Source organism: Phocoena sinus, chromosome 2 (genome assembly GCF_008692025.1).
Source record: "Phocoena sinus isolate mPhoSin1 chromosome 2, mPhoSin1.pri, whole genome shotgun sequence".
Classification (NCBI taxonomy): domain Eukaryota; kingdom Metazoa; phylum Chordata; class Mammalia; order Artiodactyla; family Phocoenidae; genus Phocoena; species Phocoena sinus.
In genome coordinates, this window is record NC_045764.1 from 32,429,856 (window position 1) to 32,442,872 (window position 13,017).

The following is a 13,017-nucleotide window of genomic DNA, read 5'->3' on the forward strand; positions in this document are numbered from 1 at the left end:
GGCAGAGTCTGGAAAGAGCCTCATGGGCCTGTTCCCAGCTCAAGGTCAGTGGCTGGCTTTTAATTATTAGGACTATCTGGAAAAACGCCTCTTATCCTTGAGTGTCTGAGCATCTTTTAGGTGTGAGATCCCTTGATCCTGTAGTGAGAAATGAACGTAACCACCACTGTGCTGGTTGTAAAGCACGTCCACGAATTCTCTGATACCCCGTCTTTCAAAAGGTGAAGGCTACTTCCCTTCCTCTTGAGTGTTAACTGGACTTAGTGACTTGCTTCTCATTAAGAGAATAAAGCAGGAGTGACGGTGTTCAGCTTTGGGGTCTGCAGCCTCCTGCTTGCTCTCTTGTTGTTTCTTGGACCACTTGTTCTGTGGGAAGCCAGTTGCCGTGTCATGAGGAGAAGGCTACAGATGAGGGACGAGGCCTCCTGCCAACAGCCATGTGTGGGAGCCACGCTGGAAAAGGATCCCGGCCCCAGTTGAGCCTCAGATGACTGCAGCCCCAGCTGCCATCTTGACTGCAACCTCGTAAGAAACCCTGGGCCACGTATGTCCACCCAGCTAGGTAGTCCTGACTTCCTAATGTGCAGAAACTGTTCGAGACAACAAATGTTTGTTTTAAGCCACTCCAGGGGACTTCCCTGGTGGTCCAGTGGTTAAGACTCCACACTTCCACTGCAGGGGGTGTGGGTTCAATCCCTGGTCCGGGAACTAAGATCCCACATGCTGTATGTGGTGTGGCCAAAAAAAAAAAAAATGGCACTCCATTTGGGGGACAGCAACAGATAAATAACATAATAGCTGACAATAACAGAAACCTGGCCAGGTGGCTAATCTATACGTGAAAATGTCTGCAGGGCAGGCTGCCACCTGGAAGGCAGAGGGGGACCTGGAGAAAGTATCAAGAGTGGGCCCCCGAATCCTGCATTCTGCTTCTTGTTTGGTTCTTTGGTGGCCCTGGGGGAGCCCCCCAGGCCTTGTTGGGCCTTAACCTGACCACTGATGTCACTGGGCTGGGTAATCTCCAAAGCCCATCTAGCTCTAACCTTCTCTTACTTTAAGTCCCAAAAAATTCTTACGGTAGTTTTAGACCTTGGGGAGTTGTAGCAGTCCCTTTTAGGAGGACTGAAGGCGTTCGATTTCCAATGGCAGAGTATTTAACAAGAAGTGGTCTGAATTTTAGCTTTGGTTTCAGAACACAGACTCTGGAGCCAGACTGCCTGGGTTCAAATCCCTGCTCTGCCACTTGCTGGCTGTTTTTAGAAGCCTCAGTTCCCTTATTTATACAATAGGGAAAGTAACAGTTACCTGCCTCCGTGGGTTGTTCTATGAATTAAATATACATGATGTATTTGGGCTAGTGCCTGGCTCATAGTAACCATCATGCAAAGGCTTGCTATTATTATTATTATTATTACAAGTTCATACTACATAATTAAGAGTGACAACGACTATTACCTGTTGAGCACTTACTACGTACCAGGCATGGGGCCATGTGTTTTGCACCCACTTCCTCACTTAAGCCTCATAGCACTCCCATGAAGTAGGTATTTTCACTCCCATTTAAAAAAAAAATAAATTTATTTATTTATCTTATTTATTTTATTTTTGGCTATGTTGGGTCTTCGTCGCTGTACACGGGCTTTCTCTAGCTGCGGCGAGCGGGGGCTACTCTTCGTTGCGGCGCGCGGGCTTCTCATTGCGGTGGCTTCTCGTGTTGTGGAGCACGGGCTCTAGACACGTGGGCTTCAGTAGTTGTGGCATGCAGGCTCAGGACTTGCGGCTCGCGGGCTCTAGAGCGCAGGCTCAGTTGTTGTGGCGCACGGGTTTAGTTGCTCCATGGCATGTGGGATCTTCCCAGACCAGGGCTCGAACCCGTGTCCCCTGCATTGGCAGGCGGATTCTTAAGCACTGTGCCACCAGGGAAGCCGTTCACTCCCATTTTGCAGGTAAGTAAACTGAGGCTTGGTGAGGTCACCCACTGGTAAGTGGCAGGGCTAGAATTTGAGTAGCTCTCAGATTCCATGCTCTTTACCAATATGCTAAGAGACTTTGAAAACTCAAACAAACAAATAAACAACCCCCCAAACCAAAATAAGATAAAACTAACAAACATAAAAGCACGTGCTTTCAGACTAAAAAGCCGTCTTGAAGTCTCCAGTTCAACCTGCCCCTACTGACCCCCACCTGCTGGGGGAACCGTCCCCCCAGCCTGGACAGAGATCTTCCCAGGAGGAACTCCAGAGCTAGTAAATAATGAAGGCTTTCCTTGATACATAATTTGGTTGAAACTGGAGTCTTCAGTGTTTGTAAATTAATTGCCCCTTGTGCAGTCGACCAACTAATGCGTTGACATGTTAACATCAGCAGTATATTCCCCGAGGCCACTGCTTGATCAATTAGCTCTGCAGGAGGTTACGGGCCAGGCATCCAGGGTCTGGAAGAATGGTTTCCCTGATGCTCTGGCTTAATTAAGGGCACCTTCTGGCCCTTTCCAGGCCACAACGCGTTCAGATTTAAAATCTCCAGAAGCGAGCTTCCACGGGGATGGACGCAGTGCCGGGAAGACTGTCGCTTACAGAGGCAAGGGCTTCATACTTCCCAGAGCAGATTTACGGGCACCTGCCTGCATCTGTGCACGCCTCTGCTGAGGACAGTCGTCCCTGTTTTGCAGATGAGGAAGTGAGGTGTGAACAGGCGCGGGACGTTTCCAGGGTCACACATATGTAGCAGACAGAGGTGGGACCGGATCGTGAGCTCACAGCAGCGGGATAAGCCGTGTGCTGTGCCGGGAAGCAGGAGAGTCTTGTGCTGGTGGAGTGAGTGCCTGAGGGCGTCAAGAGGGGGCGCTGTCTGACCTCTTTTTTTTTTTCTTTGCGGTACGCGGGCCTCTCACTGCTGTGGCCTCTCCCGTTGCAGAGCACAGGCTCCAGACGCGCAGGCTCAGCGGCCATGGCTCACGGGCCCAGCCACTCCGCGGCATGTGGGGTCCTCCCGGACCGGGGCACGAACCCGTGTCCCCTGCATCGGCAGGCGGACTCCCAACCACTGCGCCACCAAGGAAGCCCTCTGAGCTCTTTTTGGTTGGAAATGAGACAAAGGCTCTGGCTGCTGCTCTGCCCTCAGCCAGGTGCCACCATCCTCCCCGGCCCCTCAGATACACGTGCACGGGCCTTTGAAGGTCTTGTCTGGACCCCCCTGGCTCCTCCGCCCCAGCCCCCAACTCTGGGGGCTCCTTGAGGGGTCTTCGTGCTCGCTTTCCCACTTCCCACGATTTCTCCAGTAGAAAATCCGTCAGTGGCCTTCTCATTTCAAGCCGCCAGTCAGACGGGGGCGCAGGCGTGCACACTCACGCCTCTCTGACACCCTGGTCCACCCGGGGCCCCGCGGTCAGGGTCAGTCGGGACCCCTAGCGTAAAGGCGGTGTCTGACCTCCAGCCCCAGCAGCTTCGCTCCCGCCGTCCCTACCTTGGTCAGGTGAAGCTTCCCACCAGAGCCTCTGGTACAGATGATCAGATGCTTAGAAAACAGGAAGCACTGTCGCTCGCCCTCTTTCTTTAGGGACAGAGAGCCCAGGCGCCCCCTGGTGATCTTGCCCTTTTCAGACATGGGCACCTGGATGAGGGAGCCTGCGGATGGAGGAGAGAGAGCCTGAGTGCATCCACCGGAATGACCCTCCGCCTCTGACCTGGCTTTGAGGCTGCAGGTGGGGTTGCGATGCCAGCAGCCAGGGCAGTGGGACAAGGCAGTCCTAGTTCTTGGTAGCAAACATGCACCTTGGACCCTCCCTCCAGCCCCTCCTCAGGGCCGGGTGGTGGGGTTTGGGGGGTGGAGAATGACGAGAGAAGCTCCATGCAGGACCTTTGACCTCCCAGCCGGGGCCAGAGCCTTGGAAAGCAAAGGTACCCCAAAGGACGTGGCCCATGAGGTGAGAATGCAGGGCTGGGCTGAGGTCTGGGGGTGGCAGGAGGTGGAACAAGCGGGGAGCTGGCTCTGGCTCAGAGGGATTAACAAGATCCACTGGGCACCTGCTGTCACATGCAGCCACCGCAGACACGGCCGATTGGTCACAGCACGGTCTGCTGCAGGGCCCAATGCCGCCTCCTCGGGAAGCCCTCCCTGACTCTCCCCAGCCCTGCTCTGGGCCGCCATCTGCCTCCTGCCCACGCTCATCACTGCACAGAACCCTTTCCTGTATCCTGACTCCCTCTCCCCTGCACAGTCAGTTCTGGAGGGCGGGGCAGAGTCTATTCTCTGGGCGTCTCTGGAGACCTGAGTTGGCCTGGCATGAATAGGGCAGGTGTCCTTGGTGGTGGCAGCACGACTGAATAAATGAGAAAGGGCTTGCTGGGTTCCCCTGTCTGATCTTCCCCACCCCTCAGGAGGGGAAGAACTGCTTTGGCTCAGGGTGATGGAGCAGATTCCTGGTCTCTGGGGACACTGCTGACCCCAAGATAGGTCATTCTTCCGGCCACCTCCAGCTTGGGCATAGCACAGCTCAGGGGGAGCTGGGAGTCAGGCTAGGCTGGCTCTGGGCTCAGCAGGTCCCAGGGTGGGCCTGTGGGAAGGACACAGGGGCTCAGAACAAACTCCACATTGAGGATACTCAGGCCAAGGGCAGCGGGGGGCAGAGGCCGCTGCACAGGCCAGCAGGAGGTGCTAGGAAGCTCTTCATCTAGTCAGAGAACCCCAACTCGACGGAAGGAAGGCGGGAGGTCCATCCCGAGGTGGAGTCACCTCTAGCGCACGCGAGCACAAGCTGAGTTTCCCATAGGACATGGAATCTGAACCTTCAAGGCATCGCAGCTCTGACATCCCCGAGTTGGAAGTCAGTCCCCTGGGCCACAGAGAGCCTCTCCTGCCCCTCTCAATAGGGCTGTGACCCTCAAAACTGTCCCCAAGGTCAGCTGAGGCCCAAGGGTGAAGGGAACCCTACCCAGGACCACTGGGACCATGGCCTCCCCCAAGAGGCGAGGGATGCCGAGCAAAGGACAGAGGGACTGACGCATGCCAACTCCATCTCGGACCCTGAAAATTCTTGTGATCCACGGGGCCAGTTGGAATCTGTCCTCATCCTCCGCCCCCTACTCTCTCCCCAAAAGGACATGTCAATGTTTTACTATGATGTACAATAGACAAACCAAGACCATCTGGGAAGAATTATGTTTACATCTGGAGAGAAGGAAACTGTGAAAACCAATAATACCAGCATCGATATCTATAGATACCGACATGTACATGTAGCTGTCGCATTCCCCCCGCGGGCCCGGAATACTCTGCAATCACGCTTGCAGGTTTTGGCAGGCAGCAGCCCAACCAACTGGTGGTGTCCTGAGTGCCTCGTGCCTCTCGCTGCTGGGGCCAGCTTGGTGGGGGGTGGGAAAGGCAGGGCGCACAGGCCATACCTTGCCTCACAAAGGTCTGGCTGGTGTCCAGGAGGATTTCACAGCCTTCAATGATCATGCGCTCAATGGCCAGGTTTTTCCGGATGTTCTCTGTTTCACTTACTTCGTCGTGCATTATCCTGTGGGGACAGGAAATGACAATCAGAGACAGGCCGCCCTCACCTCCCAGGGTGGAGGGAATGCTGGGTCTCTGGCTGGACCTCGGAAGAAAGCCTGGATTCTCAGGTGGAACCTGTTGTCGTGAAAGGGGAGAGAGCGCGCATCTCTCGAGTACCCGCCGTGTGTGTGCGCTTCACAGGCGTGATCTCATTTTATCCTCTGACAGCCCAAGGAGGCTGAGAAGCAGGTCCGTCTGATCTTAAAAAGTGTGAACCGGGGACTTCCCTGGTGGCGCAGTGGTTAAGACTCCACGCTCCCAATGCAGAGGGTCCCGGGTTCGATCCCTAGTTGGGAAACTAGATCCCACATGCGTGCTGCAGCTAAGACCCAACCAACTAAATAAATAAATAAAATAAAAACTTTTAAAAATTGGCACGTGATTACTAATAATGATTGTGAAGCTGAAATAAACTTAAAAAAAAAAGTCTGGGGCTTCCCTGGTGGTGCAGTGGTTGAGAGTCTGCCTGCCGATGCAGGGGGACACGGGTTCGTGCCCCGGTCCGGGAAGATCCCGCATGCCGCGGAGCGGCTGGGCCCGTGGGCCGTGGCCGCTGAGCCTGCACGTCCGGAGCCTGTGCTCTGCAACGGGAGAGGCCACAACAGTGAGAGGCCCGCGTACCACAAAAAAAAAAAAAAAAAAAAAAAAAAAAAAGTCTGAACCACATGGAAGAGAGACAGCAGAACTGGAGGAAGATGGGAGTAGAGGGGACAACCTTTGTTCACTACCCTGCCCCTCATCCCACTATTGGCCTTATTTCCATCCAAAGTACAAACCAAGCTCATTCCTGCCTCAGGACAATTAGTACTTGCTGTTTCTTCCCCCTATACACTCTTTAAAGGGTTGTTTCCTTAATGTTTGGGTTCTGGAATGGCTTATTTTTGGAGCACCTGGCAATCCAGCTGGCTCAGGGGAAGACTGACTTCAGTTTACCTCTATAGGCTCTGGCACGACCAGGAAGTTAAGCAGGACGCGGCTTGCCCCTTCATCTGAGAATACAGACAACTTTTTGTCCTTGTTCTGACTGCTGCAACACCCCTCCTCTCCAGGAGGCGGCACTGTTTAACTGTTTTTGTTTTTATTTTAAAGAGCGTTGGTGGGAAAAGGTAGGTGTGAACTGCCAACTTTGCTAGGACCCTGGATGGGTCTCCAGGAGCCTTGGGAAAGCAGTGAATTCTTTTTATTTTTTGGAGGGGGTCTGGAAAAAGTACCCCACCTACTCTAAGGAAAGCACAAAGCCTCCTATTTGTCTGCTGATGCATGAAATTCCACAATTAAGACCACTAAGAGAGCTGATTAATGTGTGTGTGGCTTACAGAGTTCTCTCACAGTCATTATCCAGTTTAAACCCTCCAACAATGAGAGATGACACTGGTGGAGCTGGAGTTGTGATTAGTGGAATCAACACGATCCTGAACGAATTACTCAACCCTTCTAATCCTTACTTTCCCATCTGTAGACTGTTGTTGGGTGAGGATGGAAAATAATGCATTTCACGGGCTGACCTCATGCCTGGCACATGACAGGTGCTGGAATAAAGGGTGGTGATCATTGCCATTATCAGGGCTGCAAAAATGGTATTGTAAAGAAAAAAAAAATAGGTGGTATACTGCAACTCGTTATTTCTTCTGGGTATCAGACTGGGGCATCGAGATGCGGTCTCTGCCTTAGGAGCCACGGTTCTCCACCCACATGCCCCTCCTCCCATCCGGGCCCCAGCGATGCTCTTCTCAGAAGCCCAGGCCTTAGCCTTCTTCTGGAAAAGACATGGGACAGGGAGGCACCTTTCAGGGCATCTGCAGTTCCATGGATAGGGATTCATTTTTGGAAGTAGCCCAAGGCAATCAGGACCCTCTCTCTTGATGAGGGTGGGGACTTTGCTGAGGCTAGATTTGCTAAAAAATAAGGGGGTGATTCCAAGGTAGCCAAACTAGTTTTGCTGTTAGACATGGATAAACTTCAGCTGCTCAGGGTCAGTGGCCCCAGGCTGGGATTTGTGCTGGAGGGGCCGCCACTGCACACGCAGCTGGGGGTGCTGGGCGGGGCTCCAGGAAGGCAGCCCGGGGTTCCGGGGCCTGAGGCTCCTGGGGGAACTGGAAGTGAGGACCTGGGTTATCAGTGAGCCCAGGAGTTAGGGGCTCTGGAGACAAAGTGGGACAAAGGCCAGAGGTAGGAGACAGCCAGTCCCGAGGGGAGAGGGCTGCAGGGTTCTGAGCACTGCCAGGGAGGGCTTGGTTGCTGGCTTCCTGTCAGGGCTGGAGCTTTCCTCAGGGCCCAGGGGAGGGCGCAGGAGGAAGAAAGGGCTGTTGTCACGTGATGGGAAAACGCTTTTCTGTGCTGCTCGGGCTGGGTTCAGGGCCAGGTGCAGGTGATCAGGCGGACAAAAGAAAAGCCGGCTGCACACCCAGGACCCGGGGGGAGGGGGGAGGGGGGAGGGGATTGGGGAGCTGCCTGCACTGGGACAGGGCATCCCGCTGTGTCGAGGAACTCACAGCCTCAAGGGGGTCCCAAGTCTTCTGCTTGGGGAAGAGTACACAGGATCTGGCTCCCTGGGGCATGAGAGAACTGGGGTCCACGCCCCCTGATGGATTTGTTTGTCTGCAATCACGCCCTGATTACATCTCCTCCCTAATCCTCCGCTCTGGGGCCTGTGCCCTGCCCTGGTCCAGCCTGGTCCTCCCTCTGTCCAGCCGGGAGCCATGGCCTCACCGGCTGCCACTCGTTGGACTTGGGCAGCCTTTTAGGGCTCTGAATGGCCGGCAGGGCCCCGGGCAGGGCTGAGGGCTGAACCCCACACCCTGCAGACCCATCCTCCTTTGCAGCTCCTGGCCACCTATCTCTGACCACAAGGCCCCTCCTTACCTCTTGGCCTGCACCGGTGGAGGCCCCAGGCTCAGCCCTTGGTTCATACCTCATGCCCACCTAAACTCACTCCCTTGGTGATCTCACCAGCCTTGTGACTCTAAATACCATCTCCGAGCTGACGATCTGGTATATCTTGGCTCCCTGAACTCCAGACTCAAACACCGACTCCCTTTTTGTCATTTCCACCGCTGTTGTCCATCTCAGGTCCAAGACACCCCCAAGTAAAACTCCAACGCGGCGAGGAAGACTCCCCCCTCCAAACCTGCCCCTCTGGCTCCTTCTCCATCTTGCACAACGGCAATGAATCCTTCTGGCTGCTCGGCAGAAAACTCTGGAATCACCCTCGACTCTCATTTTCTCTCTCTCTCCTCACCTCTCATCCATCAGAAACTCTTGGAGGTTCCACCTTCAGAAAACTCCAGAGTCCTCACCTCCACGGCCACCCCCTGGTGTGGTCGTGTCCCCTGTTGCCGGGGGCTGTGCCTCCCTCCAGTCCTTTAGCTCCTGCCCGTGCAGCGAGGAATTCCTTGGGCTTCGGGGAGTGAGGGAGGACAGGGGAGGGCCTTGACTAGGGGGGGCTGCGGCCTCTGACGGTGGCCCAATCATGGCCTGTCCCCCCACGGACACTGCCTGCTGCTGAACGGAGCCTGAGGCACATGAAAGCCCGACACCCAGGACGCCTGGGGCTCCTAAAGCCACCGGTTTTGACACATGGACACTGGAGAACCGAGGAAATGGGCAGAGAGTGCCTGCGAGTCCTGGGCAGATCCCTGAGCTGGAAGATGGGCCCACTAAGTGCCCAGGGCCCTTCCTCGGACCCCATCTGTGCCAGGGACAGCGCACCCTCCATCCCACCTCACTGGGTGCCCACCTGGGCTGGAGCTGTAAACCCCTCAGACTGCTCCTGGGGACCCGGCTTCCAGGTGGGACAAGCTGTGGGTGCCCCCACCTCGGAATCCTAACCGGAGCACGAGCTTTTCCCATCTGGGGCTTGGCAAACCCCGGGTGGGGGCACCCTCAGCCTGGGCCTGCCCACCGGTGTGGGACCCCAGCGGGGCTCACCTGGACAGCTCCTCCAGTTTGGACTTGGCGTAGTCCAGGCTGTTGCGCTCCACGTGCTCATGAGGGGTGTGGGCCAGGAGCTCGTGCAGCGTCAGGATGTACCTGGGGATCTGCAGTGGGGAGAGGTGGGGACAGGGCCAGAGGGCCGGAGAGACAGAGGCAGGGAGAGAGATACAGCGATGAAGCAAGAGAGAGACGGAGAGACAGAGCAGGGTAGACAGATGGGGGGGAAGGGTGGGCAGAGAAGGGGACCCCCATGAGCGGGGTTGAGGAAGGACATCCACTGCACTTCTGATCCCGGACTCTCTGAACCTGGAGGCTCTTCCAGGGTCTTGTCTGGGACGAGAGCCCAGAGCTTGAGGTTCTGCCCCGCAGAAGGCAGGACCTGGAGATGGACTCAGGACCAGGAGCTGCCCCTCACTTTCCGCACGGCCTCCCCCAGCCAGGGTCGGCGGAGGGTCCTAACCCCGTTCATTCTCCAGGCCACCGGGGGTTTGCACGGCCGTGGCCCTCGGCACTCTGCGCCCCGGCCGCCAGTCAGCCGCAGCCCTCCCGGCGCATGCGCCCTGGCAGACGGGGCGGGCCCACCTGGAACATGGGGTAGGTGAGGAAGGTCTCCAGCGTCCTCTCCTCGCAGTCGGGCTTGGCCTCGTAGTGCTTCAGCAGCTTGTCGAAGTCGCGGTTCTGCTTGCAGTGCGCCAGTATCTGCAGGCTGTACTGGTGGTTGCGGACGAACTCCTGGTAGATGTTGAGCATGGGCAGCAGGATGTCGAACAGGTCGGCTGGAAGGAGGCGGAACTCAGCGGGCAGCGGGGGCGCCCTCGGCTCCCCCAGCCCCACCCGGGGAGGTCGGGGCGCGGCTCAAAGCCCCATCGGAGTCATCGGAGATGACTCTGGCACCACTGCCCTCTCCTAGGCCAGACAGGGTGGCCCCAGGCATTGAGACCACAGCAGATTCACAGGTTTCTGAGATAGAGCCCTGTCTAGTCTGACACCTGTGTACCGGAAGTCAGAGAAAGGAGGTATAGAGGGTGCTGCGGTGTGTCCCCCGGAACCCCTTGTGGACCCAGGCACTTGCTCCCCAGCTGCCACCAGTGCGGGTGGCTCTCAGCTGGGTTCGCCCTTGCTGGGAACTGCTCTCAGCTGAAGGAAGCTGCCTTGCACAAGCTGGAGCCCAATGACAGGTCCAGGTCAGGGTGTGAAGGCCGGCCCCTGCCTCGATGGAGGACGTCCCTGAAGGGCCACCTCAGTTCCCGAGCTTCCCTGGGGTTGGCTGAGGCCCCTGTTGTAAATGCTTTGTAGTCCACTCCCCCCAGTGCCCTGGCTCTGCCAGGCTGTTATGCTGAGGGGTCCCCAGGGGCCCCCCTCCCAGAGTGTCCCACCTGTGACTGTGACCTGTCAGAGGTCACGAGGTGAGTCAGGACCTGGCCTGGAACCAGGCTTTCCAACTCCCCCATTCCAGCACTTTCCACCCCATGATATGCTTTCCTGAGTCTCTGTCCCTTCACCTGTTGTCCCCTTTGTCCCTCTGTCCCTGTCCTTCCAGACCTCCCCAGCTCTGCAGCCCCTGGCTCAGTGAGGTGGACCCCCTGCTCAACCCCCTGTCTGTCTCAACCTCCTGGGTATCTAACATCCTGTCCTTCTAGCTCCCCAAAGCCCAAACCTGCCTTTCAACACTTGATGGGATGGGATGGACCCTCTAAAACCTCTGCTTACTAACCCCATTAAAAAGAAAGACAGTGCAACTAGAAATGATCATACAAAGTGAAGTAAGTCAGAAAGAGTAGACAAATACCATATGATATCACTTATATGTGGAATCTAAAACACGACACAAATGAACTTATCTACGAAACAGAAACAGACTCACAGACACAGAGAACAGAATTCTGGTTGCCAAGGGGGAGGGGAGGTGGGGGAGGGATGAAGGAGAGGTTGGGGTCAGCAGATGTAAGCTTTTGTATATAGAACGGATAAACAACAAGGTCCTACTGTATAGCGCAGAGAACTATAGTCAGTATCCTATGATAAACCTTTTATCCTATGATAAAAGAATATTAAAAAAAGAATGTATATATGTGTATAACTGAATCACTTTGCTATACAGCAGAGATTAACACAACATTGTAAATCAACCATACTTCAATAAAATAAAATTAAAAAAAAAGAAAGACAAGCGTTCCTTAGAACAAACTCTAAGTGGGAGCTCTTATGTAGGGCATCCAACTACCCAGTGGACAACCTCTTGAGCTGTATGACTACAGAAAGTACAGCCTGTGTCTTTCTAGGGCTGCTTCTTATTTTGACCTCGGAGGAAAAAAAAAATGGTGCCACTCCCCCTGGAAGTCTCCTGGCCCGTGGGCAGAGGAGCCTTTTCAGCCACAGCTGTCCTTTCACCTCCCTGAGCCTGTTCCCTCGGCCCCAGAGTGGAAATGACACCAACACTCGCCTTTTCCTATTGAATTAAGTGAAAGGAAGATGGTACCCCGTGTGGGAGGGGCGGGATGTGGGACGCACTCCTGTACATCACTCACAGGAGTGAGGGCTTGGAGAGCAAGGTGACGATGTGTACACGGCGGGGAGTCCATCCCCATTGCTTCAGTAATTCTACTTCTGGGCACCTGTCTCAGGGGAATGCTCTCTAATATGGAGACAAGTTCACATGCAGGGATGATTATTTTTAGTAGCAAAAAGGTAGAACAACTTTAAGAGTCGACGAAGGGAGATGGCTACATAGATGGTGGCAGATTCATGGGGCACTGGAACATTATACAGCCATCAAAAAGCATACTTTCAGCTTGAGAAAATACTTATGCAATTATGTTAAGTAAAAAAAAAAAAGAAAAACCCACAGCAAGATTCAAATTCTATATTCAGTATGTTTGCAATTATGTAAAATGGAAAAAAAAAAAAACAACCCCAAGATCTATGCATAGGAAAAAAATTGGAAGGAAACACACCGGAGTGTTTACAGTAGTTATCTTTGGGAAGCAGAAACGTTGATATTTTTAAATGTTTCCTACTTTTCTGGATTCTCAGATTTTCTCAGATGGGTACCTATATATTATTTTTAAAAGGGAAAAGCAGATAAGAAACTAAAAATATATCACTTCCTCCTAGAAATGTAGCTTTTGCCAACTTCTCTTTCTTCTTCTGCTCCCTCTGAGGGATTCTGTGAGTTTTTAAGGGGCCACTCTGTTACATTCGGGAAGGACAAAAGTGCCACCAGCCAGGAGGTGTGGCCCCTGCACAGGGACTTCTCAGGTGGGGATGGGGGCGGAGGGGCAGGAGACCTCTGCCAGGGCTGCTACTCACCGAGGACCAGAGTGGGCCAGCTGGAGATGCGGGCCTTCAGGCCTTGGTAAAAGATCTGGTGCAAAAACATGATGGTCTCGCTGGAAGAGAAAGCACAGGGTAAGCTCCGGCTAGGAGTTCCTCTCCTTCCAGGCGTCCCCTCCCCGAAAGTTCAGTAGAGCTGAGGGGCCCCAGGGGAGAGGGCAGGGGCTGTCACTGCCTGTGGGACTATAGCAG

The 13,017-nt window shown here is 54.6% G+C and overlaps 1 protein-coding gene across 4 annotated transcripts in view; it reads right to left on the reverse strand.

The window, feature by feature from the left end:
• Positions 1–13,017, reverse strand: part of RASGRF1 (Ras protein specific guanine nucleotide releasing factor 1) — a 107,098-nt gene that overhangs the window by 50,551 nt on the left and 43,530 nt on the right. For 3 of the 4 annotated variants that reach the window (XM_032623394.1, XM_032623395.1, XM_032623396.1), the window contains exons 6-10: positions 12,802–12,881; positions 10,075–10,268; positions 9,487–9,596; positions 5,403–5,521; positions 3,466–3,626 (exon numbers count right to left, since the gene is read on the reverse strand). In XM_032623394.1, the coding sequence (XP_032479285.1) occupies positions 3,466–3,626; positions 5,403–5,521; positions 9,487–9,596; positions 10,075–10,268; positions 12,802–12,881 (664 nt within the window). Of the gene's footprint in view, positions 1–3,465; positions 3,627–5,402; positions 5,522–9,486; positions 9,597–10,074; positions 10,269–12,801; positions 12,882–13,017 lie in introns of those variants that run through there. The other variant, XM_032623397.1, reaches the window with a different exon arrangement.